The sequence below is a fragment of the Balaenoptera borealis genome (genome assembly GCF_965194805.1).
Source record: "Balaenoptera borealis genome assembly, chromosome: 20".
Lineage (NCBI taxonomy): Eukaryota > Metazoa > Chordata > Mammalia > Artiodactyla > Balaenopteridae > Balaenoptera > Balaenoptera borealis.
In genome coordinates this window covers 37,421,428-37,446,226 of record NC_138879.1, presented here as the reverse complement: position 1 = coordinate 37,446,226, position 24,799 = coordinate 37,421,428, and the positions used below count along the sequence as shown (strand labels likewise).

Below are 24,799 nucleotides of genomic sequence, written 5' to 3'. Positions count from 1 at the left end.
GTACAGGTAAATAGGAGCTTTATAAGCCATCTAAAGACTTCTGGAATTTGTCAATGAGTTGTTTCATCCCCTACCTGAAAAACTAAAAATACAGACAGACTATATGAAACAATAGTTTTTAAGATACAGGACATCAGGTAAGGAAGAGTGATCCCTGAGAGATGGGAAACAAATGAGATTAAGCCTTATGATTCTTTCAGCTTGCTGTCCTGAGAGTTTCCATGCTGTGGCATGGGGAAGGGGAACCCAGATATAGCCCAGCAAACCCAAGTTGAAGAGACACTGCTGAGAGTCCAGGGAGACCAAGAAGACTAAAGTTCACAGAGAAGAAAGCAGAATGGAGAGTGCTGCACAAAGAATGCACTCCAGAGATCTGCGGAAGGACCTCTCAGTATCTAGTAGAGTACTGATCAGCACATGCCAATGAGGAAACAATCCAAGATAGTGGCAAGAACCACCTGAAATGAAGAGACACTCACAGACAGCATGGAACAGTGCCTGTTCCCACCAGCCAGGCTGGAAAACTTCATAATTCATGGAGCATTAGGTAGAGGACTCAAAAGGAGCTAGCCTCTACTGAGGTAGCCCAAAACTAAACCCGGCTCAGGTCCTACTTAACAAATCCTAAAAGCAAGAACCAAAAGGATCAAGCTGATTCCAAGTAATTTAACTGCATACCAGAGCAAAACTCAAGAGTACTTATAGAAATACAATAATATCCAGTACCCAACAAGGTAAAATTCGCAATATTTGGAATTAAATAAAAAATTCCAGGCACGATTCCATTTATATAAAACTATATAAATGAAACACATTTCATTATACAATATCAAAAAGTCACATATATAATATCACCACCAATAAATATCATCAGAGTCTTTAAGTATCAGAAAACTGCTAAGCTCACAGTAGTATATACAGTTGTTCAAAATTCTGATTTTTCACTGAAATCTCAAAGTTTATCAGGCTCACTTTGTTTATTTTCGAGAATTACCGAAGTTAGTCTGTCAGTTATTCTTTCAAGTAAAAACAATGTTCTGTGAAAAAAGTGGCTAGTTCAGCTCACAATCCAAACAATCCTCTAAGTGCTTTCCCTCAAGAAAACCATCCTACTCCTGAATGCAAAAGTGTTTTACGAAAACTACTCTACTCTTCACACAGACTGTTAAAAATCTCAAGGGTGAAGACTTAATAAAATTAGTAATTTTTACTGCTTCATCAAGGACTTAAGTGAAATTGGCTTTTCTTAACTGTGCATTAACGACGGTGAAGAAAATTACTATTAATACAGGTTGATGCCACTACCCTTATTGTGCTAAAGCACCAACAGTATTACCAACCTATGCTTTTGTACCATCAGTGCAAATGTCAGACACTAAAAAAAAAAAAAGGTAAGTAACATCTTAACATCACTATGAAAATACTTTTGACCTCACAGACTATCTGGAAAAAAATCTCAGGAATCTCCAGAGCTCCCTGGACTACTCCTTGAGAACTGATGCCCTAAGGACACTGAAAGAACTTTAGGAAGTAGAGTTCACAAACATTAGAATGTAAAAGAGGAAAAAAACTTCCAGATCTTGTTCTAGTCCAATTCTCTTATCTTATAAATGAGGAAACTGGGGCACAAAGAGCATAGGTTTACCATCTCACACAGCAGAAGACATGTGACAGCACTTAGGACTTCTGAGTTGTTTTCTACTCTTCTTTGATTACATTATTCTTCATCTTTTTCAAAAATGGGTTTAGCAAATTCCACATTTTCCTTCTTTAAACTGAACAATGGCATAAATACATACATTGTGTGGAGAAAAGGAGTTTATCTTTCCTAATGGGGAGTTGAGTTTTGTGGTCTTTCCTGAAGCAACTTTTGCATCCAAATGGTGCACCTCCTTTTCAAAACAATGACGTTTTCTAATCTGTAAATATAGAACCAAAATAAAATTTATTGTAACTAGGAAGTTTGATGAGGCTAGTTGCTCTCAAAGATCAGAATAGCTATAACATATGTTTTCAGCATTAAAAAAATGACTATTTCTCACTGGCAACAATCAAAAAGTTTCTAAAAACAAATAGGCACCTTATTATAAGACTTAAATAAAACAGAATACAGTAATACCTCTCAAATTCTGACCAAAATAGCTTTAATTAGTGATGTGGCAAAACTATAGCATTGTAAAATGATCTTCCCATAAAACAGTCTCACCATATGGATATCAAGAATAGTATTATGGCAAAGTCTGATTACATATCTAATTGGAAAATAAAAGTAAATAAAAATGGAAACCTTATTCTAAATTGAAAAAAAAAAAACACAGAATAAAAACTTTAAATGTAAATATTCATTATTTCCTACCTGATGGAACTACTTGATTACTATTATTATATTACTTACTAGATATTTGATAATCCAAATTGTATTTGACTAAATTTCTTTTATAAACACCACTGTTTTCTTTCCAAACTATCTATGCTTTTTCTTACTTGCCAAAACCTATTTACTTAAATTATAAAGAGGAAAAGAAGCATTTCTGTTGATAATTCCATTCCTACAAAAAAGAAATGAGAGCCAATGAAGTCAGGGAATAAATGCTATATGTTGAGCTCTACCTCACAACATCCAACTCTAAGTACACATTTTGGGGGAAAGAAATCTCTAGAGATACTTCATTTGTAATTGGTGATTTTCCAAATATAAAACTAGAAAACGATTTCATTCTATTTCTAAAAACAAGGTTTAATTATGGAAGTTAATAAAGATTATAAATGGAACAGATAAACTACATAAAAATGCAAACACCTTTTGAGTATATTCAATTAAAAATAAACAATTATCTACAAAGGACATGCTAATTAACTAATAATCTTTTTTATTTGTAACTAAGTCTATTAAAGTCCATCCTCCTTACCTCAATGCCATGAACTCTATGAGAAAACATTGTTTTCACCTATGAAAACATTTCATTTAAAATTTCTAGTAATTTAGGTTCTTCAATAATTTTTAGAAATAAACATATTTTATAATGTATTGATACTAAAAACTCAATAAATAACAGTAAACTTTGTCATTATATTAAAACTATCAATACCAAAAGTATCTATGACCTAAATATTCATATCAGAGGTATATTGGCCAAAACAAAATGCCATTATTAGATAAAAACAACAGAGGAGTTAAAAAGTACAAAGTAGCTCTGTTACTGATACATGCCTTAAGTAAATATTTTATTGTCAAATTCCTTATATATAAGAAAGCACCATTCAGTTTCACTTTAATGACATGCTACTATGAATAATTTACTATAATAAACTCCTCTGTAATGAGTAACTCTATACAATGAAATTATAATAATTTACCATTTAATTCACATCTGACACTACCCAAAATAATCTCTACAGATGCCACTGAAAAATGATTGATACTTGACTACCTTGTTCAGCTATAACTAACGGGATTATTCCACTACCAATAAACTGTTTACCTGCTGTGTAGTCTCTAAGGGTCGAATTCTTTTCTTCTCTACTTGAAAATCATCATTTTCATCTCTGTACCTGGATGCCTGTTTCTTAGCAGATAGCTTTGCAGCCAGTGTAGTTTTTTCAGGAGAGTCTTATATAAGAAGTCATAAAAAATTAGTATAAATAACTTACATTTAGGTAATTTTTTAGAAAAAATTAAAATCAAGATGTAAGACTTTAATCTGTAAAAATACTGAATCACTATGCTGTACACCCAAAACTAAGATAATATTGTAAATAAACTATGCTTCAACTTTAAAAAAGACGTTACGACTTATTTCTAAAAAGTCATAACGTATTTTAAAATAGGAAATGCTAAACATCTTTAAAAGCACTCAGTATTTATTTACCGCTCAGTATACTTTAACAAAGACACAGCAAACATTTTTAGAAATATGCTTTCAAGAGGGAAGTCCATAAATGGTGCTGGGAAAACTGGACAGCTACATGTAAAAAAATGAAATTAGAACATTCTTTAACACCATACACAAAAATAAACTCAAAATGGATTAAAGACCTAAATGTAAGACGGGATACTATGAAACTCTTAGAGGAAAACACAGGCAGAACACTCTTTGACATAAATCGCAGAAATATCTTTTTCAATCCATCTCCCTGAGTAATGGAAATAAAAACAAAAATAAACAAATGGATGTACACTACCAAATGTAAAATAGATAGCTAGTGGGAAGCAGACTCATAGATCAGCTCAGTGCTTTGTGACCACCTAGAGGGGTGGGACAGGGAGGGTGGGAGGGAGATGCAAGAGGGAGGGGATATGGGGATATATGTATACGTATAGCTGATTCACTTTGTTATACAGCAGAAACTAACACACCATAGTAAAGCAATTATACTCCAATAAAGATGTTGAAAATAAATAAAACGGCAGAAGACCTAAATAGACATTTCACCAAGGAAGACATACAGATGGCCAAGAGGCACATGAAAAGATGTTCAACATCACTAATTATTAGAGAAATGCAAATCAAAACTACAGTGAGGTATCACCTCACGCTGGTCAGAATAGCCATTATCAAAAAACCTAGAAACAGTAAATGCTGGAAAGGGTGTGGTGAAAAGGGAACCCTCCTACACTGTTGGTGGGAATGTAAACTGATACAACTACCATAGAAAATAGTATGGAGGTTCCTTAAAAAACTAAAAATAGAACTACCATATGACCCAGCAATCCCACTACTTACAATAGCCAGGACATGGAACCAACCTAAATGTCCATCAACAGATGAATGGATAAAGAAGATGTGGCACATATATACAATGGAATATTACTCAACCATAAAAAGAAACAACATTGAGTTATTTGTAGTGAGGTAGATGGACCTAGAGTCTGTCATACAGAGTGAAGTAAGTCAGAAAGAGAAAAATAAATACTGTATGCTAACGCATGTATATGGAATCTAAAAAAAAAAATGGTACTGATGAACCTAGTTGCAGGGCAGGAATAAGAAGTAGACATACAGAATGGACTTGATGACATGGGGTGGGAGGGCAAAGCTGGGGCAAAGTGAGAGTAGCATAGACATATATACACTACTGAATGTAAAACAGTTGGCTGGTGGGAAGCAGCAGCATAGCACAGTGAGATTGGCTTGGTGCTTTGCAATGACCTAGAGGGGTGGGATAGGGAGGATGGGAGAGAGGCTCAAGGGGGAGGGGATGTGGGGACATGTGTATGCATATGGCTGATTCGCTTTGTTGTGCAACAGAAACTAACATGGTATTGTGAAGCAATTATCCTCCAATAAAGATTAAAAAAAAAAAAAAAAAAAAGATGATCAACCCCATTAGTTACCAGAGAGATAACAATTAAAATTCACAAGAACAACACACAGGCACCATAATGACTAAAACTTAAAAAGACTTGAATATCAAGTGCTAACAAGAATGCTGGGGGCTTCCCTGGTGGCGCAGTGGTTAAGAATCTGCCTGCCAATGCAGGGGACATGGGTTCGAGCCCTGGTCCGGGAAGATCCCACATGCTGCGGAGCAACTAAGCCCGTGCGCCACAACTACTGAGCCTGCGCTCTAGAGCCCACATGCCACAACTACTGAAGCCTGCATGCCTACAGCCTGTGCTCCACAACAAGAGAAGCCACCACAACGAGAAGCCCGCACACTGCAACAAAGAGTAGCCCCCACTCGCCACAACTAGAGAAAGCCCGCGAGCAGCAACAAAGACCCAACACAGGCAAAAATAAAAAATAAATTAAATAAATTAATTTAAAAAAAAAAAAGAATGCTGAACAATGTAACTTCCATATACTACTAGACGTAGAGTGGGGGGGGGTGATGAATAAATTGGTTCAACCATTTTGGAAAACGTTGGCAGTATCTACTATAGTTCAACATATGCATACACTATGACCAGCAATTCCATTCCTAGATCTATATCTAATAGAAAGTGTTTACCTATCTGTACCAGAGTGAACAAGAATGTTCATAATAGCTTTAATAACCAAAATTAGAAACCACCCAAATGTCTAACAATTGTAGAATGAAATAATAAATTATGGTATATAATTTATTATATACCATAAAATACAGCAATAAGAACTACTGCTATATACAACACAAATGAATCTGAGAAATATGTTAAGCAAAAGCTGACAGACACAAGAGTACAAATATAATTCCATTTCTATAAAGAAGCAAAACTCATCAATGGTGACAGAGGGAAGATAGCTACCACCTGTGGAGAGAATAGTGACAGGAAAAGAACATGAGAAGTGCCACTGGGGTGTCGGCTATGTCCTATTTTTCATCTAGTGGTAGTTACACGAGTGTGTTTACTTTGTGAAAATTCATCAAGCTATACACATAGAATTTTTGCATTTTCTGTATTTAGGTTATATTTTTAAAGAATTTACTTAAAAATGTAAAGAGAGCATCAGAATACAACCCTGATTTACCCCATCTGATCCTTGAAGAGACTACTCTAAACAACTCTAACTCACAATTATATTAAAATTCAAGTTTATTGAAAACTGATTTTTTACAAAGGCACAAAGGCAATGCAGCAGACAAAGGGTAGCCTTTTCAATAAATGTTGCTGAACAATTAGATATTCATACGCAAAATAAACGAACCTGGATCCACATCTCACACCGTATACAAAAGTTAACTCAGACTTAAAAGTAAAACCTAAAACTATACTTGATTAAAAAAAGAAACTTGTACTCAAAAATATATAAAGAAATCCCAAACTTAACAATAAGAAAAAAACAATAAACAGGCAAAAGATTTCAACAGACATTTCATCAAAGAAGATATACAAATGGCTAATAAGCACATGAAAAGATGCTCAGGGCTTCCCTGGTGGCGCAGTGGTTAAGAATCCGCCTGCCAATGCAGGGGACATGGGTTCAAGCCCTGGTCCAGGAAGATCCCACATGCCGCGGAGCAACTAAGCCCGTGTGCCACAACTACTGAGACTGCGCTCTAGAGCCCACGAGCCACAACTACTGAGCCCGCGTGCCACAACTACTGAAGCTCGTGTGCCTAGAGCCCGTGCTCCACAACGAGAGAAGCCACCGCAATGAGAAGCCTGCGCACCGCAACGAAGAGTAGCCCCCTCTCGCCACAACTAGAGAAAGCCCGTGTGCAGCAACGGAGACCCAATACAGCCAAAAACATATAAATAAAATAAATAAATTTATTAAAAAAAAAAAAAAACAAGAAAAGATGCTCAACATCACAAGTCATTAGGGAAATGCAAAATAAAACCACAGTAAGATACCACTATAAGCTTATTAGAATGGCTAAAAAGATTTACCATACCAAGTGCTGGCAAGGACGCAGAGAAATGGGAACTCTCATACACTGCTGGTGGAAATGTAAAATGGCATAACTACTTTGGGAAACAGTTTTGAAGTTTCTTAAAGTTAAACATAAGTGATCCAGTCATTACACTCCTAGGTATTTACCCAGAAAAGTGAAAGCACATGTCCATAACAACAACTTATACACAAATGTTCATAGCAGCTTTATTTGTAACCGGAAACTAGAAACAACTCAAATACACATCAACAGGTGACTGCATAACAATTTGCAGTATATCCATACAACAGAATATTACTCAGCAATAAAAAAGAACCAACTGTTGATACATGCAACAACATGGATAAATTTTAAAAGAATTATGTTAAGTGAAAGAAGCTAGGCAAAATAAGTGTACAAACTGTATTATTTCATTCATATAAACTCTAGAAAATGCAAACTAATCTACAGTGACAGAAAACACTCAGTGGTTGTTTGGGGAGGATAAATTATAAAATGGTGGAAAGGAGGGATAATAAAGAGGCATGAGAAAACTTTTGAAGCTGATGGATATATTCACTATCTTGATGTTAGTGAAAGTTTCAGGGAAATACTCTTATGTCGAACCTTATCAAAATGTACCATTTAAATATATAGAGTCTGTTATGTCAAGAATATTTCAATAAAGCTGTCTTTAAAAAAAAATACAGGTTGTACATAAACATTATAAGCCAAGAGTTCTTATATTAATAATTAGCTTAAAATCAATTCCATTCATTCATACAACAAATATTTATCTAGCTCCTACTATATGCCAGGCACTGCTAGATATGCAATGGTGAGCAAACTGACACAGTTCCTGACCTCATGGAGTATACAGTCTGCTAGGGGAAGCAGAGATTAATAAAAGATGCACATAGACACGTGGATAATACGAATTGTAACAAGTGCTATGAAGGAGAGGTACACAGTGAGATGACAGAATATAAAAGGGAAACCAAATGTAGTGTGATGGAAAGATCAGTATGGCTGCCTTAAAGAAGTGATATCTAAGCTGAGAGCTAAAGGAAGAGCAAGACAACAAGTTGAAGATGGAATTTTCCTCAGAAGAGACACTAACACAAGCAAAGGCTCTGAAGGCAGCAGAAAGCATGACCCTTTTAAAGAATGGAAAGAAAGCCAAAAATGTTAAGGGTCAAAACCATGTAGACAACACTATTGGTCACCTCTCCGGCATCTATTCCACTTCCTCTTCTTCATTCCTAAAAGAATCACACTTCGGTTCAAGCAGCTACCATCCTCCACACAGTCATGTGCTTTAGAGGAAGACAACTCCATCCTTGATTTTAGGAAGTGGATACTGTTTAGACTTAAGCCAGTCATGGCAACCTCTTTTCTCCCTGCCAGTGATTAGTTAAAGAATGGCATGAGTGAAAGCAGGAAAGGAGTTATTACACGGTCTAAGGAACAAATGGTAGTTTGTACTAGGGAAGTTATCAATGGAGGTGGAGATTTGCATGGAGGAATAAGGAAGAGCGAAGTGTACAGGATGTCTCCTAGGTTTCTGGCTTAAGCAAGTAATGGTCAATCTTTTCCATACAGTCAAAGCAAAAGAAATATTCTTTAAACTAATAATTTTATGTTATTGATAATATATTTCTCTTAAATAAATCTAGTAAGAACAGCTAAGGATCATATTTGAAACATACCTGATTCTCATATAGGATACTGGTCTCAGAAGTCCAGGCAAACTTATCAAGAATGAATGAGGCTAATTAGATTTTGCCTTACAATACAAATCAAAATGTTTTATAAAATTCTGACATATAATTAACAATACTGCCTACAAATAACATCAATTTCTGAATATCAGTTATTTTGCCTTGCCTTCTTCAAAAATGATTTAAACTAGCAAGATGTCTGAATCAGTTAAAAGTGAGGCCAAGAATAAAATATTCCAAGGATTTCTGACCACTCTATGCATTATTCAAAATAATTCCAGAGAAATTAGGTGGAAATACATAACCAATTATGCTAACAAAATTTATCTACATTAGGTCTCATAACAGCAATAATTAAGACCCCTATTACAGATACCAAAAGACCCAGACGAAATATAAACTACCTTGACAAGTTGACAAAGTGCCATTTCTTTCAGAAGGTGGTGTACTTGGACTGTTGAAATGATATGAAGTTCCCTGGTTCACGTCATTGTTTGTAAAATTCTTTGAATGGCATGTACAACAACACGACAATGGTACTTCAGCTTTTTTACTTAAGCCTTCATCCACTGGCTTCCCTAAAAATGAAATAACCTCTATTTATAATATTTCTAATTAAAAAAACATTAATCTTCCTCTTCAGCTAGGGTGCGCAACCACCTTATTTTTTGCCCAGGATTGGGAGGTTTCCCAGGATTCAGAATTTCAGTTCTAAAACCAGGAAAGTACCTGGCAAATCTGGACAAGTTGGTCACCCATCCTGCAGCATTAAATTAGGACAGGTGAGAAACACTTATGCCAGAAACATTTATAGAGAAGTTATCAACAATTTACATGATTTACAAAAATCTAATAACAGTCAAAGATTAATAATGTAACAGAGGCACAACCACTTGAGTATTCATTTATATTGAAATATATTAAAATACCAAGTATACCTAAAGTATATTCTTAATTACTGCTATTTCCCTAAATGAAAAATTTGAAAGTTCAATATAAAATAATAATGTAAACACATAAGGGTTAAATCATTCCCACATTATACTTCTATTTCAAAAAACATGTTTCATGATATCATTTCTGATACATGTATCAAAATACATTTTAAAGTCAATATTCAAATTAAATAAAACAGGTAATTTTCAATACTTAAATATAATACAAAATTGTAACAGTTCTATGTGTGCCTACATTGTATAAATATACAATTCATAGATATATAAAAGCTAAGTAATTTATTTTATTTTCTATAAACAGTACTGACATTATTTTCCCATCTGCACTACATAAATACTACTAATTTTATTTTCCAGAGTCTCCCATTAAAAATTTATTAACAGATAATCTCATTTTCCCCAAAGATAAACATCAGTAAGAAACAAAATGGACAACCAAAAGCTTATAAAATATTTACTCTTTATTTTTAATAGTCTTACCAGTAGCACAACTATTTCTTTTCAAAAAACATATATATGTGTGTACATATATATACACACATACATACATACACATATACATCCATGGTTAACTTTAAAATCTCCTAATACTTTAGGACAGAGCCATCTAATTATGTAACTAAAATGTGACCAATATTGTATTTCAGATTCATTATGAATATTAGATAGTCTTTCACAAAAGTAACTAGACATTTGTTAGCAAATAAAGCTATGGGAAATAATATGAATTCATAAAAACAATATTACAATAAACTTCTGCTTATCTGGCATCCAAACAAGTAGAAAGATCAACTAGAATTTTTCTTTTTTATGTATTCCATTTTCTAATGTTGTGAGATAAGCAACTATATTAAAGGATTTACTCAAAAAAAGCAATTATTTGTACTGATATGCTATATAATCATGACAGCCCCATCTCTTGCAACTTTTATACACAAATTATCATCTAATTATTTTCATAATCATTATTATGAAAAATAGTAAAAATAAAATCCGAGATTCTTATATACACGCTGAATCATCAAATAAAGGACTATCTTATGTTCAAAATTATTTTAGGATTAACTGAACATATTTTGCTATATTGAAACTCTTTTGGAAGATATATAACTGATTATAAAGAAATATCTTAAAAGAGAATATTTAAATTAGCTAGAACATGGTTGAAGCATTCTGGGTAAAAAGTACTTTATTAGATTTTTTTTCAGGTCCCAATAAGCAACCTGAAGACATCAAACAACTACTTACCACTAAGAGATTGTTGCCATGCTAAAGCAGAGCAAAGTAAGGCTAAGCTTTTCCCACTCCCTGTGGGGCTCTCCAACAAACAATGCTGCTTACTATTTAATCCTCTGACAATCTATGGACACAAAAACAATTTTAAAAAATCAATAAACAACTTACTTCATTAAAGTCTCTCTCCATACAACAACAAGTAAAGTTGCATGCACTTCAAGGAACAGAGCAATAGCAGAAAGGAGAACTAGAATTTAGTTAAATGTAGACTTTATTCCTTTATATCTCTCCCTAAAATTATGTTAGATTTAAACCATATCAAGCACAAAAGAAATAAAAGCAATTTGTGCCTTACTTATGCAAGCACCATCATTTCTGTAAAACTAGAATACACTAATATCTTTGATGAAAACTTAATGGGGGATACTGTTGGTGGGAGTGTTACAACCACTCTGTACAGAAATTAACAATTTCTAGTAAAGTTAACGATACTGAACTCCAGCAATCCAGTCCTATGTAAACACCCAAAACCTTTCCCACAGGAACACAAGGAAACATGTATAAGAAAGTTCATAGCAGCACTGTTTATAATTGCAAAATAACGTAAACAACCTAAATGTCTATCAAGAGGAAAATGGGCAAATATAAAATTCTGGTATATTCATACAATGGAATACCATACAGCAATGGAAATGTGTTATCAATCAATAGGGCTACATCTTAAAAATGTTAGACAAGAGAACAAGGTCATGAGGAAAGGAGGGCCTGGTGTGCTGCTGCCATTTCTTCTGCCTTCAGTCTCTGCGCCTTCCACAGGCTTCCAACAGCGCTACGTTGGGACAGAGCATCTGGAGGTTCACAACCTCTGTGGTCCATAGGAGCCACTATGAGGAGGGTTCGGGGAAGAATTTACCATTTTCAGTGGAAAACAAGGGGCGATTACTAGTTACAATGACTTTGTACTTCTGATCTGGGTTTGTTTCTCCTTTCTTTATCGTAAGACACCAACTGCTCAAAAAATAATCCATGAAACAGATATGAAGGGGAGCATTTTAAGAGGTGCAATCTCTCTGAAAAAAGGATCCAACTCTTGAACTCAACATACTAGGTACGTCTATAAATAAACTTATGGCATAAATCCTTAAAAAATAATAATAAGAAGAATATTAATATTAAGTAAAAAAAAAAAATCAAGTTCTCCAGAAAGATAAGCATAATATCATATCATTGTGCAAAGTTATAAAAATGTAAAGTATACACTATATTGTTTATGGATACATACCTATGCAATAAAAGTATAAAAACATGGCTAGGAAAGAAAAATAACAAATTCAGGATATTAGTTATCTTGTTACTCATAAACAAGGTATAAAGTAAATATGGCAAAATATTAAGATTTAACAAAGCTGGTAAATTGGTTTACTCAAGTTTGTATATTAATTTTCTATATGATTGAAATATCTCAAAAAAATTATGGTGAAAAGTATAGTAGTGTGCGTAAAAGACAGTAAATACTTTCTATTTCAAAGTAATTCAGTAAAGTAAACAGAAGTTCTAAATGAGCTGAGAACATTTTTCAGGATGTTCTCCTTTACCTCCTAATCATAGACATATACAGTTTAGCAGCAATCAGTATTATTTTTCCAAAGGTTAGATGTTCTTCAATGAACCCAGCAAATATTTTCAATCCATTTACTACCTGAGAAAATGTAGTCACAGACTCAATGTATGTTATGAATTATAAGCATCTGTATCTTAATAAAGACTTAAAATAACTGCTGAACAATACTTACAGAATTCATCATAGCAAGCTGTGATGGATAAGCTTTACAAGGAAAGTTAATCTTCACCCCACCAATTGTATACTCAGAACATACTGAAGACATCCTGCTTTACTGGTTACTTCAGATTCCTAACTGCAACAGAAATGAAAGTCAATACTGAAACAAAGCCATTCAAAGAAAAACAGATACCTGAGACTAGGACAGAAGTTTAGAAACAAAAATTGGAATTAATAAATATATAAACAAAACAAATGGAAGTAAAAGGATTTCCTACTCTTATAAATCACAGTGGTTGAGAGCATGTCTTGGAATCTAACAAATCTGGATTTGCATCCTTATTCTGCCAAAGCTGTGGACCAGGAGTTAGGAAGTAGGTTCTACATCAGGTTCTGACAACAACTCAGATATGCTACTCTGATCATGTCTCTTCACTTCTCTAAACTAAGATCCTTATCTGTAATAATCCGTAATTTAAAAATTGTTCTAAGGAAGAAAGCGCCTTGGCACATGGTAGGTGCTCAGTAATTCTTACTTAAAGGTCAGTAGGGTATAATGGAAAGAAGATGGACTTTGAAGTAAGGCAAGCCTAAATTTGAATTCCACTGTGAATCTCACAGAGCCTGTTTCTTCATCTGTGAAATGGAGATATCCACCTGATAGGGTTTTTATGAAAATTAGCCAGGCACTGACTTAAGAATTAAATATGGTAATGTACAGAATGTGCCTCAACTCCAGCATCTGATACAGAGGAAGTGATCTACTTTAATCCCCACCTCTTGTAAACCACCTTCTCTTAACCTAGGATCCATAGATGTAATTGAAAGACTGTGATCTCTTGATACTGCATGCAGAAGTTTCTGTGCATGACTGCATTTGTCTGGAGAGAAAATCCAAAGATTTCTCATTCCCAGAAATATATCCTAAGGAAATAACTGAAAACTGAGGGAAAATGATATACACCGTTATCAACTGAAAAATTATTTGCAATGGTGAAAAAAAGGTAAATTCGATCTGGGGACGGAGAGATGGTTAAAATACCAACTCAACAGATTATGAAGCCAATAACAACCATCAACAAAGCTTACATGTTCCCAAAGAAGTTAAGAACCACTATTCTAATGTCTTTTCCAGTTCTAACATTTTGTGTTTCTGTGAAGCTCTGAGAATGAAATTTGGTGGAATCTCACCCCTAAATCTAAACCAACAGCTCAAGGCTGGCCTAGTTACTCAGATATAACCTAGAAACCAATCGACCCCCCCTCCCCAGTTGCGGCTACAGACATCTCAAAATGGGGAAGCTTCCCCACACACTGAATAAAGGACAAACCAAGATCAGGCTCCCGCCGTCGCCCCCTCCTGCCCAGGAGGTAACGCGGGGCCCGGGGCTAATAACAGGCCTCTGTTCCAAGGAGGTAAGCTGCAGTCTCCCCGCTCCCAGGTTTTCTTCCTCACATTCCCTCCTCCCTCGGCAAGTTGGAATCCCCGAGGCCCTCATGATCCAGTCAACCGACGGGCCTGCAAAGCGGGTGGACGAAAGGAGAAGGCACTCTCCTGGCCGACTTCGCGCCCTTCCCGCGAGACAGACTTGCCCGCCCTGAGGAAAACCCAAACACCGCCTACTGCACTCCCACTCACGGGAGAAAAGGAAGCTGAAAACTGCGAGCAACCACAGCGGAGCCCTGGCAGAGAAGAAAGGTCCTAGCCTCTCTTCCTCACCTGGCTGCGACTCCCGGGCCCGGTCGCGGGCTTGCGGCCACTTTACCTTTTCTGCCCTTCAGCTCTCATCAGTCGCTTCCACAACACTCTCGCAGACGAATTCCCGCCTCCCACCCCCCTCGACTCCCAGCACCAATCGCCGGGCGAGCTCAGACAACCAATCACCCGCCAAGACGAGAAACCAAGCAACCAATCCCGGCTCGAGGTCAGGGGGCGCTCCGGCACCCAACGGAAGCCCCCGCAGTAAGAAAGGACCCAAGCTACTTGGCGGCACCGGAAGGCGATTGCCTCGAGAGTGATGGACTTCCACAGAGCCCAGGGATTTAAAGGAAAAGAGCCTTCGCCGTTGGACTTTTTGAAACCGGTGATTTAATCCGTGCCTCAGTTTTCTTGGAAACTCTAAGTCTCACATTTAAGGTCTGTAGACCAACGAAGAGGAAACACCGTTAAGCCGCGCCGAGTTCTCTCAGCATTCCTCAGGGGCACCCGATTCAAACTTCCGAACTTTCCGGAAGCCAGAGTATCAAAAAGACCCAGGAGGGAATTGCCAGAGTGCTGAGCCAAATTAGGCGAAAAGATTCGATGACAGCTGGCTACAGAATCTCCTGATAGTCAAGGCTTTCTCAGATACCGCGTTCAACCAGAGAAACGCTCTCGAGGTCTCCAGTACCTCCTTTAAGGCTTGTCAGCCTTCTGTCCCTCCTAAGACCAATTTATTCTTTGCCAAGTACACTTCAGTTTTCTCAAAGGTAGGGAGTTAACCGTGATGTCGCCAAACTGTTGGGTTTTTTTAAACTATAGCCTAAACTTGGCTCAAATACTAGTGCCCCCAAAAAGCAAAACCTGAGACAGTTTTTCACATCCTGAGAAACCAGTTTGGGACAGAGATTTGCTGCAGGTCGGATTGCCTCACTTTGTTTTACTATATCTTCCCAAAATGACAAAACGTACAATCATAAAAATAAATTCTACCCTTTAATTTAGTAATCTCAGGCTCATAAATTTATCCTAAATAAGTAATCTAAAAGTAAGAAAAAGTAGTAGTACCTCAGTTGATAATAGTGCCCATTCTGTTTGGAAAAAAATCATTAACTTCCCAGTCTAGTAGTAAGAGGGAGATGGTTATATCAATTCAGTCATTCTGGAGCCAATAAAATAATTATAAAAACCAAACAACTTGCAAAAAATTTCCATATAAAGTTAAATGAAAAAAAGCAGATGCCAAACTGGGTATTATGGAATTCCATTATGTGAAAATACATATGCATAAGCAAAGATGAAGGGAAAGTACAAAAAAATGAAATACTGGTAAGACAGTGCTATGGAGGATAATTTATAAAAATAAATCCTTAAAAATACCTTCAAATTATTATTCTGCTTTTACAATTTTTTTTAAATATCAAAATCTTTCAAGTGACTGCTCCAGGGTAACTACTCTGATTTTCCTCTCCTGAATTCCTAAGGCTCTCAACTGACTCTCACCTTGTATTGCCTTTTGATGTATGTAGCGTAACAAAAAGGGATACACATAGTTTCTGGAGCCAGACAGTCCTGGATTCCAGTCCCTTGAACTGTTCCTTTCAGGTTAACAGTGGTGAAATGAAACACAAAAAACTACAAGTTCATTTGATAAAGAATATGAATGTTTATAAACCAATATTCAAAATAGCTGCACACATCTGTTTTTCACTTGAATAAAAAAAAAAATCACACTGTGACAAATGTTATAACCTAAACTTAAAATACATGAATATTAACATTTACTAATATATTTACACATTTTATTTACATCATCAACAAACGTGATGAAAAACAGCATATGTTATTATTTTAACACGGCAGGTTTTGACGAGTCTTTGAAAATTGATCCACGAATGTGCACTGCATTTAGTTAGAAAACCTTTTCTGAATTCCTAGAGGTTACCTACTCACACAAGATATTCCAAAGCCTCAGTTTAAACAAAAGAAAACAAAACAAGAGCAGTTGTACTTAATTTTAAAAGGCTACAAAACTGCCTTGTTTAAAAATATGAAAATTCTTATAAGTTTGTTTTTAAGTGTACGCTTTTATTTTTTGCATCAAAATTATTTAATTGAACTTTAAGCATCTAATAAGAGTTATAAATACTCTCATCGATGATACTGTGCCCTTCATGATTTGAAACAGATACAAATTAATTCTTATATAATACCCTTTATGAGGTAGGGCCAGCAGTAATCCCGTTTTACACAGAAGGAAAATAAGATGTGACTATTTGCTAGTGAAAAGGCTGAAATTAAATTTCTTTTCTTAAAAACCACAGTTTCTTATTAGCCTGCCTTATTTCTTTTATAAGTGAAGAGGTCTGTTTCAAGTGGGGCGGGAAGGGGGGGTTCATTCAGGTATATCTCAGAAAGCAAAGAGAAGTACCTTCTACACTGGATACTTCATTAAGGAAAAAAATGAGGATTATGGGTTATCTGAACGCATCTACCTAATCAATGGACATTCCTAAAAGAGGACTGCAAAATCCTTCCACAACACAGTATTTTCCCCTTTTTAATTTTTCCTGTGGTCCAAACACTATATATTTTTGTACTTCAAAATCTTCTAGAATTATGATGTGACTTATAATCCTGATGACAAACCAAGAACTTTTTAATCCAGTGGGTTTTATTGCTCTAAACTTTAATTAGATACCAACGTATTTCCCCCCTCTGACCATTATAAAAATAAACTTTAAAAAAACTAAATGAGACATCCTTTCAGGTTCTTCTTTGCACAAAGATGTTTCTATAAACACTTTTAAACCAGTATCTTAAAATTCCAAATTATTCAAGTATCTCTTTAAACATATGGCTTCATATATTAGTAAAAATTGAAGCAAATATGTAAAATCTTAAAATCCTCATCTGTAATTCCATGAAAATCATTCACAAAAAGCTATTTGCCTTTTTTAAAGCCTTCTCAATACTATTTCTTGAGAAATGGAATTCCATCTTGCATTACTCTTACTTGCATTGCAAGTTTTAGATGTTTCTATTTGGGTATCTAAACTCCTAATTTTTCCTGAATTCTCCCTTCCCTTTTTCTCCCTCTCATCATTGCAACAATATACTCTGTTACTAGCTGACAGGTACATACTAGGGCTACCCACAGACTTATTTTTATAAGAAATTAAATTAAAGGCATGGCAGTTTTTCTTCACTTCAAAAGCTTAATACAAGGCCATATTCACTTTCCAGTAATGAGTTTCTTAAATGTGCTCCCAACAGAAAAAGCTCAGCTGCTACAAAAAACATACCAGCAAAGTAGATCCAAAGAACTGCCAATCAAATACAAGCAAGCATAATTCTCAAGAGAGTTCTAAATTGTATTCATGTTGAATTGAATCGTTTTAGTGATTCCAAGACGTTACTGTTCCCATTCAGTTTAGCTGTTACAAGATGCAAATTCATGTTGGGTATATGCAGCAAAACAGCTTCATTTTTTTGTTTTAAGTTTTTTTTGTTTTTGTTTAAATTCCACTAACACTCATGTTTATTATTTCAATTATTGTGCTTTCAATACAATGACAGAGCTGTACATCAGGATCCATGCTTCCAGTGTCCCTAGGTCCATTTTTGTAAGATGGATCTTTACAGATTCCAGACCATCCACTTGGTTTCTCCTTTATTTGTTGAAGGCCTAAAAACATAAGGAAAAATAAATAAGGCAAGAAATCTGGAAAGGATTTGGGCCTTTCTGTTTGAGATATTAAAACAACTCTTGAAAATAAGTTACTACTTACGCGTAATAATCGGATCGATGTCTCTTGTCTGAGTGGCAACATCAGAGGCACAGACTTGCCCTATTTGGATCAACAAAGACATAATATCCTCATACAGTGGAGGAAATGCTCGACAAAAAGAGACCAAACTTGGCAGAGTTGGCATGAAGAAAGCATATCGCTTAGCCTGTGTTAAAACTGTTAGAAATAAAACAGAATTTTTCATTTTACAGATACAAATTCAACATACATGACCTATACAATATACTAAGCACCATGCTCTGTGCTGAGGATACTAAGTTTTCTAAGACACGGCCAGCCCCTGCCTTCAGGGAGCTCATAATCTAGTAGTCAGCCATCATCCAACACACAAATGCTTATGTCCAAACACTGTGATAGGTGCACTGCATGCATTGTTTCACTTAATTCTCACAATCTTATGAATGAAAAAAGTATTTCTATGATACCTATTTAATATATGAGGAAACTCTTAAATAAACCTTAGAGAGATTAAGAAGCTTCTTCAACTCCAGTTAGCAGTGGAGTTGGGATAGAACTCAAGCAGTGTAAGATCTTAACCACTGCAAATAATTATACCATGAAGTGAATACGATAGAAAGATAAATGAATACATTATTATGGGAGCACTGAGAAAGAATATGAAATTGACTAAGCCATAACTTTTAAAGGTTGAATTATAGTTCATATCTTTTAGTTTATTTTCATACCATTTTACTTAACAACCTGGAAGGTGGTTAAAATGTTAGGGTATGTTTTAGAACTTAAGGAAACAACTTATATATTTATCTTTTATTTACACAGATGATTATATTTTTCTGGAACTCTAAGCATTTGTAATAGATTGTAACTTGTTTTCTATTGACATAATTATATTCAGAAGGTAGACTTGATTTCCATTTGTAAAATGTGGAATGCTTAGTATATTAACTATAAATCTATATAGTCATTCACAAAAATGAAAGATACAATTTGCCTACCTACTCATCTCCTCTATACTATACATCACATTTGTCATAGGAAAATTTTCAAAAAGAATAATTCAAAAGATGGCATAACTATTAGTGACACAGAAAACATGGTGTCACTAAATTCAGAAAAAATATGTACTACTTTATGTTAGAAATTTTTGTTACTGATGTCGGTTGGCTACACACCTGTTAGCAGAGTTCCCATGACATTGACAGCTAAGCGAGCCACACTGAGTGACTTTGGTAATGCATACTGGATACACAAGTGAGAAAGCAACTGGATAGCAAATATCTGTAACACAAAATCCAAATATTACATGTTTCTGAAGAAGGTCTTTAAGTATGAAAAATTGTAAAATGTTTTATATAACTAGCAAGATTAGAGGGAGATCCTTAAGTTCCAAAATGCTCATTACCTGTTTTTCAAGTTCTGGCTGTGCAATAAGCTCAGGTATGAAATCCAGACAGATGTGCATAGATGGAATACCTGCGACTGTCAGAGGCAAAAGTTCACATGGATAACCCTATCTCAACAAAAAAGGGGGGAAAGTTAGAAATAAAATAGCTGCAAGTCAAATACAGATAAAAATATAAAGGAAGGTTTCACTTCCTTTATGTAACAGTTGCTCAGAAGGCTACAATGCCCTACATGTTTCCTGGCATTTTACCTCTCTGATGCACTAAAATACAAATAAATTATATGAACACTTTATTAGGCTGAAATCAAATTTTAAAAATCTGGATTTTTCTCCATATTGCAAAGGACCATGATCATTTGCGTGACCTCCAGTTTCTAAATGATTCCTATTAATTTAGTACTTCAAAACTACCCCCAAAATAAAGTTCAACCATAAAGAATCATTCTTTGAAACCAGACCTGAAAGTGAACGAGCTTAGCAATGTTGGGATCCGCAATGTACATTTGGTGCAACAGACAACAGATAAGGCACTGAACTTCTCGAAGGTTACAGAGCAAATTGTCTTCTCCTTCCTCCATTCCCTTAGTAGGAGTGCTGGCAGTAATAACGCTTTGAACATTCCTTAGCAAGCTGTCTGGATTGACACCCTTTGCCTTCTCATCTTCAGTAGGTAAGCAAATCTCCAAGAGAATCTGGACAGCTGCACTATCCTACAAGCAAATAAAACACAGTGAATTTAAGAAGTTTCTGAGAAGTCTGTTTGAAAACCAAATCTGATTTTGTTTTCACATGAACACATGTGATAATAATAACAGTTCCTTTAAAAAAACAAAAAGCAAAGAGGTACTTCTAAGAGAAAAAGTGAACAATCTATAGGCCAGTGGTTCTCATCTTTTTCAGGGCCATGAACCCTTTTAAGAATCTGAAGAAAACTGTATACCCTCTCAGCATAAAAATTAACATATGTAAACAAAGCAACATATGGCATAATTTCAGAGTGGTCACACATCTCTAAGGCAGATACATGAACTCGAGTTTAAGAGCATCTACTACAAGAGTATTCTAATTCAGTGTCATCCAAAACAGGCCCTAGGGCAAAAAATGACTTCTACAGGAATCTCCTTTCCTTCCTCTTAAATTCCTACTTCTCCCAGGACCCTATCGTGTATTCCCCTCTTTTTCTCACCTCTGAAGATGGTGGTTAATAATTAATGCCTAAAAGTCACTCCCCAAAGCTCTTTTTCCTTTTAATTTGAAGATAGGCTCTTTAAGGCTCTGGAAAGATTCTGCCTTACCATCCATTCCACCTATACAACTCATTATTGCTCAGTCTACAAGCTTGAGTGCCATTTCATAGAAAAGTAGTTTCTTGAGGGGTGATCTACTCAATGCCCCTGCCTATAAAGGAGAGCTATAATCACTCGCATCTAGCAGGAAGAAGGAAAAAGAAAATGAATACATAACATGCATCTCTGAAAGACTGCCACTGCCTGGGATAGAAGAAAACAATTACTCCATCTACCTGTTTAATAACTTGATTATAAACTAAGGTTAACCTTACATTATAATCATTTATAAAGTAAACTTTAGTTTATAATCATTCTTGACGGGTTTTGGGTTGTTACTGTTTTCTGTTTTGTTTTGTTTTTTTTAATAGACTCTGGAGCCAACCTCCCCAAGCTTGAATCCCAGCTTCCCCACTTACTAAATGTATAACCTTGAGCAAGTCACTTAACCTCTCTGGATCTCATTTTCCTAATCTGTAAAAATGGAGATAATAATCCATACCTCATAGGTTGGTTGTAAAGAGTAAATGAGTTAAGATACATAAAAAACTCAGAATAGCACCCACCATATAATAAGCATTCTATAAATGGTAGCTATTACCATCCTCAATCCCTTATCTGAAACTCTGAGGGTCAGATTTATTTTAGAACTCAGATTTTTTTTTTCTGTAATATTATATAACACCTCCAGCAGAGACTAAGGCAGTACATTGTAATCAAATGTATTAATATTTCTGCAACAAAACATACCAACATTCACATTAAGTGGGATAAAGGCCATAAATAGCTTCACATCAATTCAGGTCAAGTTTTGACACAAACGAGGTCACATCAGGTCAGGTTTTTCTGCCAACTGAATTACCAAAAAAAATGCCTCAGTTTTCATAGCTTTTTGGATTTCTGTATTACAGATAAGGGATTGTGGGCCTATATTATTACTCTAATTCCCCTTATTGCCAATGAAAAGATTTCAGAAAATATATTTCAAACTAAGAAAACATTTCTACTTTGAAGACCTCAAATTGCTTAACATTCAATCATCTCGCATGTCCTGCATTAGTCAAAAATTACTACCTAAGGCTGCAGTAAATTCTATATTGTTATAAAACTTTTCTAAATATAAACTTTAACTACTTGTGTTGTTACAGTATTTATCACTGCCTGACATTTTATTTTATATATATATATATATATACACACTTCTTGTCTGTCTCCACCATTAGATTTTTTTCCACCATTTGATTTTAAGAAACAAAAGTCTTATATTTTGTTAAAATATAAATCTCACTAAAATAGCTATTAAATAAAGCCATGAAGATTATTCCTGATTTTAATAATACAGTCCATCTGATATTCAGAAGCAAAGGTAACACCACTATAATATACCTTCTGTAATAAAAGGAATGTATAATATGTCACCATTGTATATAGAAGGCCATCTATTTAACTGATTATATTAACAGGGAAGCCCTTGGCCTTTTTGACTAAATTTTACTTTATTACCTGAGCAGCCAGTAATGCATTTTTCAATTCCTCTCTGGTAACTTCTGGGCCATCAGTCTGTCCAACTAAACCTATTGTATTATTCTGAGAAAGCCTATCTTGCTCTGCTGTTTCCTTCAGATGAGCACTAAGGTAGGCTTTGGATGCCAGAAGATATCCATTCAACATATGTAGAGTAATATCCATCAGTGGGGGGCATCTAAACACAGAAAGAAGAAAAGAAAAATACATGAGAAAAAATATAAATTTATAAATTAGTCAGAACATGGTCAATCAATTTGAATAATTAGAAAAACCTGAACAGTACCTGAAAACATTGAAAGAGTAGAAAAGTAACACTTTTCCCACCAAAATATTCATTCTCAAAAATGAAAGCTTAATATATATAATTCTCTGTATTTCAAGACTGTATGAATAGTATTATTTATTTCATCTTATCAACTAAAATCAAATATAATACATACCCTAGAAAAAAGGCATTCCTTTTTACAAAAAAATGGCACTACCATTAAATCTCTTAGATATGAGCCTGCAAGGCAGCTGTCCTCAAAGACAAATAGTCTAGGGACTTCCCTGGTGGTCCAGTGGTTAAGACTCCACTCTCCCAATGCAGGGGGCATGGGTTTCGATCCCTGGTCAGGGAACTAAGATCCTGCATGCCCGACAGCACAGTCAAAACAAAAAATGAATACAGTTATTCATTCCTCAAAAATTGTTATAAATTAAATTTAAATGATAATAGATATAAGAATTAAATGTAAAAAAGGAAACCAAAAAAGATAAATCAGTAACCACTAAAATATTAAAAGCCAAGCCCTTAGAAAAACCGGACAATGCCACTTCCCAGCCTATCACAGACTGAGTATGTGCACATAAACAGGCAGTACAGCTTTGGTTTTAACTGTGAAACACTGGAAATGTCAATACTTTTTCTGAAATGTTCAAATTTTCTATAGTAAACATGCATGTATTAATAGTGGAAAAAAAAACATGTCAATGGTTAAATAAACCATGGCAATATTCCCAAAACTGAAGATAAGAATCACCTGGAGTATTTATTAAAAAAAAAAAAAAATCCTAAACTCCACCAGACATTCTGAATCAGAGTTTGTAGAGGCCTGTATATATGGAATACCATGTAGCAGTTAAAACAATGAGATGGAACTATGCATACTTATATGGAAAACATGTTGAGAATGGTAAGTTTTAAAAAAAAAAAAACAAAATAGAGCCTACCAAAAACCACTTAACGTTTTTTTAACACCACCCAAAACAAAAAAGTAAATATTTGTTTATAAATTTGTAAATACACAGAAAGTGAAGCTACATATGACAATAAAGTTTCCTCTGGAGATGGAACTGGGATTGGTCAATAGTTCAAAGAGAAACTTTGCTTTAAAAATGGCAGCAGGGTAGATATGAGAGAACAAGACTTTTCACTGTACACCTTTTCCTTGTTAATCTTCTTGTTTGTGCACTTATTAATGTATATAATGAAAACTTTCATGCACACATAAAAAAGGGAATATTATAATGAACCTCTAAGAACTCATCACCCAGCAGCAACAGTTATCGACACATCGCTAGTCTTATTTCACCCATACCCCACCATCCACTTTCCCACCATCACCACTGGTTAGTTCAAAACAAATCCAAAATGTCATATCTTTCCATATTGTTTGACATTTTTAAAAACCACCTAAATGATCACTTAGAAAAAATCAAATTTTAAAAAATGAACAAAATTAAAGGCAAAACAATAGAACAATAAAAGAAAAAACTGCACTCTATATACAAAGAGCTGATATCCTTTATACATAAAGAGCTCTTTAAATCAAAAAAGGTAAACATTCTAATAAAAACTAGGCTAAATGTAAAGAAGAAATACCAATAGCCAATAAGTATATTAAAATATTCAATCTAAGAAAAATATAAATTAAAATGGGAATCGATTTTTCACTTATCAAATTGGAAAAATTATATACAACAGTGTAGGAAAGTGTACAACATCAAACATCACTATAGAAATGTAAACAGGTTCAGCCATTCTGAGTGGCAGAATGAAAACATGAATCAAAAGACTTAAAAATGAGCATGTTCCTTTTGCCTCAATAATTCCATTTTTAAGAATCATTTCTAAG

General features: G+C 34.9%; 2 protein-coding genes and 1 pseudogene across 15 annotated transcripts in view; 1 reads left to right on the top strand and 2 right to left on the bottom strand.

Annotated features, from left to right (window-relative positions):
* The window catches only part of BRIP1 (BRCA1 interacting DNA helicase 1), a 199,194-nt gene extending 183,584 nt beyond the window's left edge, over positions 1 to 15,610 (bottom strand). For 3 of the 8 annotated variants that reach the window (XM_082371969.1, XM_082371975.1, XM_082371976.1), the window contains exons 1-6: positions 14,713 to 15,610; positions 13,006 to 13,128; positions 11,225 to 11,336; positions 9,425 to 9,598; positions 3,483 to 3,610; positions 1,800 to 1,919 (exon numbers count right to left, since the gene is read on the bottom strand). In XM_082371969.1, coding sequence (XP_082228095.1) covers positions 1,800 to 1,919; positions 3,483 to 3,610; positions 9,425 to 9,598; positions 11,225 to 11,336; positions 13,006 to 13,098 — 627 coding nt within the window. In that variant the 5' untranslated portion in view covers positions 13,099 to 13,128; positions 14,713 to 15,610. Of the gene's footprint in view, positions 1 to 1,799; positions 1,920 to 3,482; positions 3,611 to 9,424; positions 9,599 to 11,224; positions 11,337 to 13,005; positions 13,129 to 14,323; positions 14,681 to 14,712 lie in introns of those variants that run through there. The other 5 variants (XM_082371971.1, XM_082371970.1, XM_082371973.1 and 2 more) reach the window with 5 other exon arrangements.
* Positions 11,847 to 12,486, top strand: LOC309619347 (cytochrome c oxidase subunit 7C, mitochondrial pseudogene; annotated as a pseudogene). The gene is made up of 2 exons: positions 11,847 to 11,867; positions 11,972 to 12,486. The product of its transcript is annotated as a cytochrome c oxidase subunit 7C, mitochondrial pseudogene (transcript).
* Positions 15,611 to 16,333: 723 nt separating the features above from the next.
* Positions 16,334 to 24,799, bottom strand: part of INTS2 (integrator complex subunit 2) — a 60,182-nt gene continuing 51,716 nt past the window's right edge. For 5 of the 6 annotated variants that reach the window (XM_082371979.1, XM_082371977.1, XM_082371981.1 and 2 more), the window contains exons 20-25: positions 22,659 to 22,857; positions 20,328 to 20,579; positions 19,867 to 19,974; positions 19,637 to 19,742; positions 18,483 to 18,659; positions 16,334 to 18,379 (exon numbers count right to left, since the gene is read on the bottom strand). In XM_082371979.1, coding sequence (XP_082228105.1) covers positions 18,210 to 18,379; positions 18,483 to 18,659; positions 19,637 to 19,742; positions 19,867 to 19,974; positions 20,328 to 20,579; positions 22,659 to 22,857 — 1,012 coding nt within the window. In that variant the 3' untranslated portion in view covers positions 16,334 to 18,209. The remainder of the gene's footprint in view (positions 18,380 to 18,482; positions 18,660 to 19,636; positions 19,743 to 19,866; positions 19,975 to 20,327; positions 20,580 to 22,658; positions 22,858 to 24,799) is intronic. The other variant, XM_082371982.1, reaches the window with a different exon arrangement.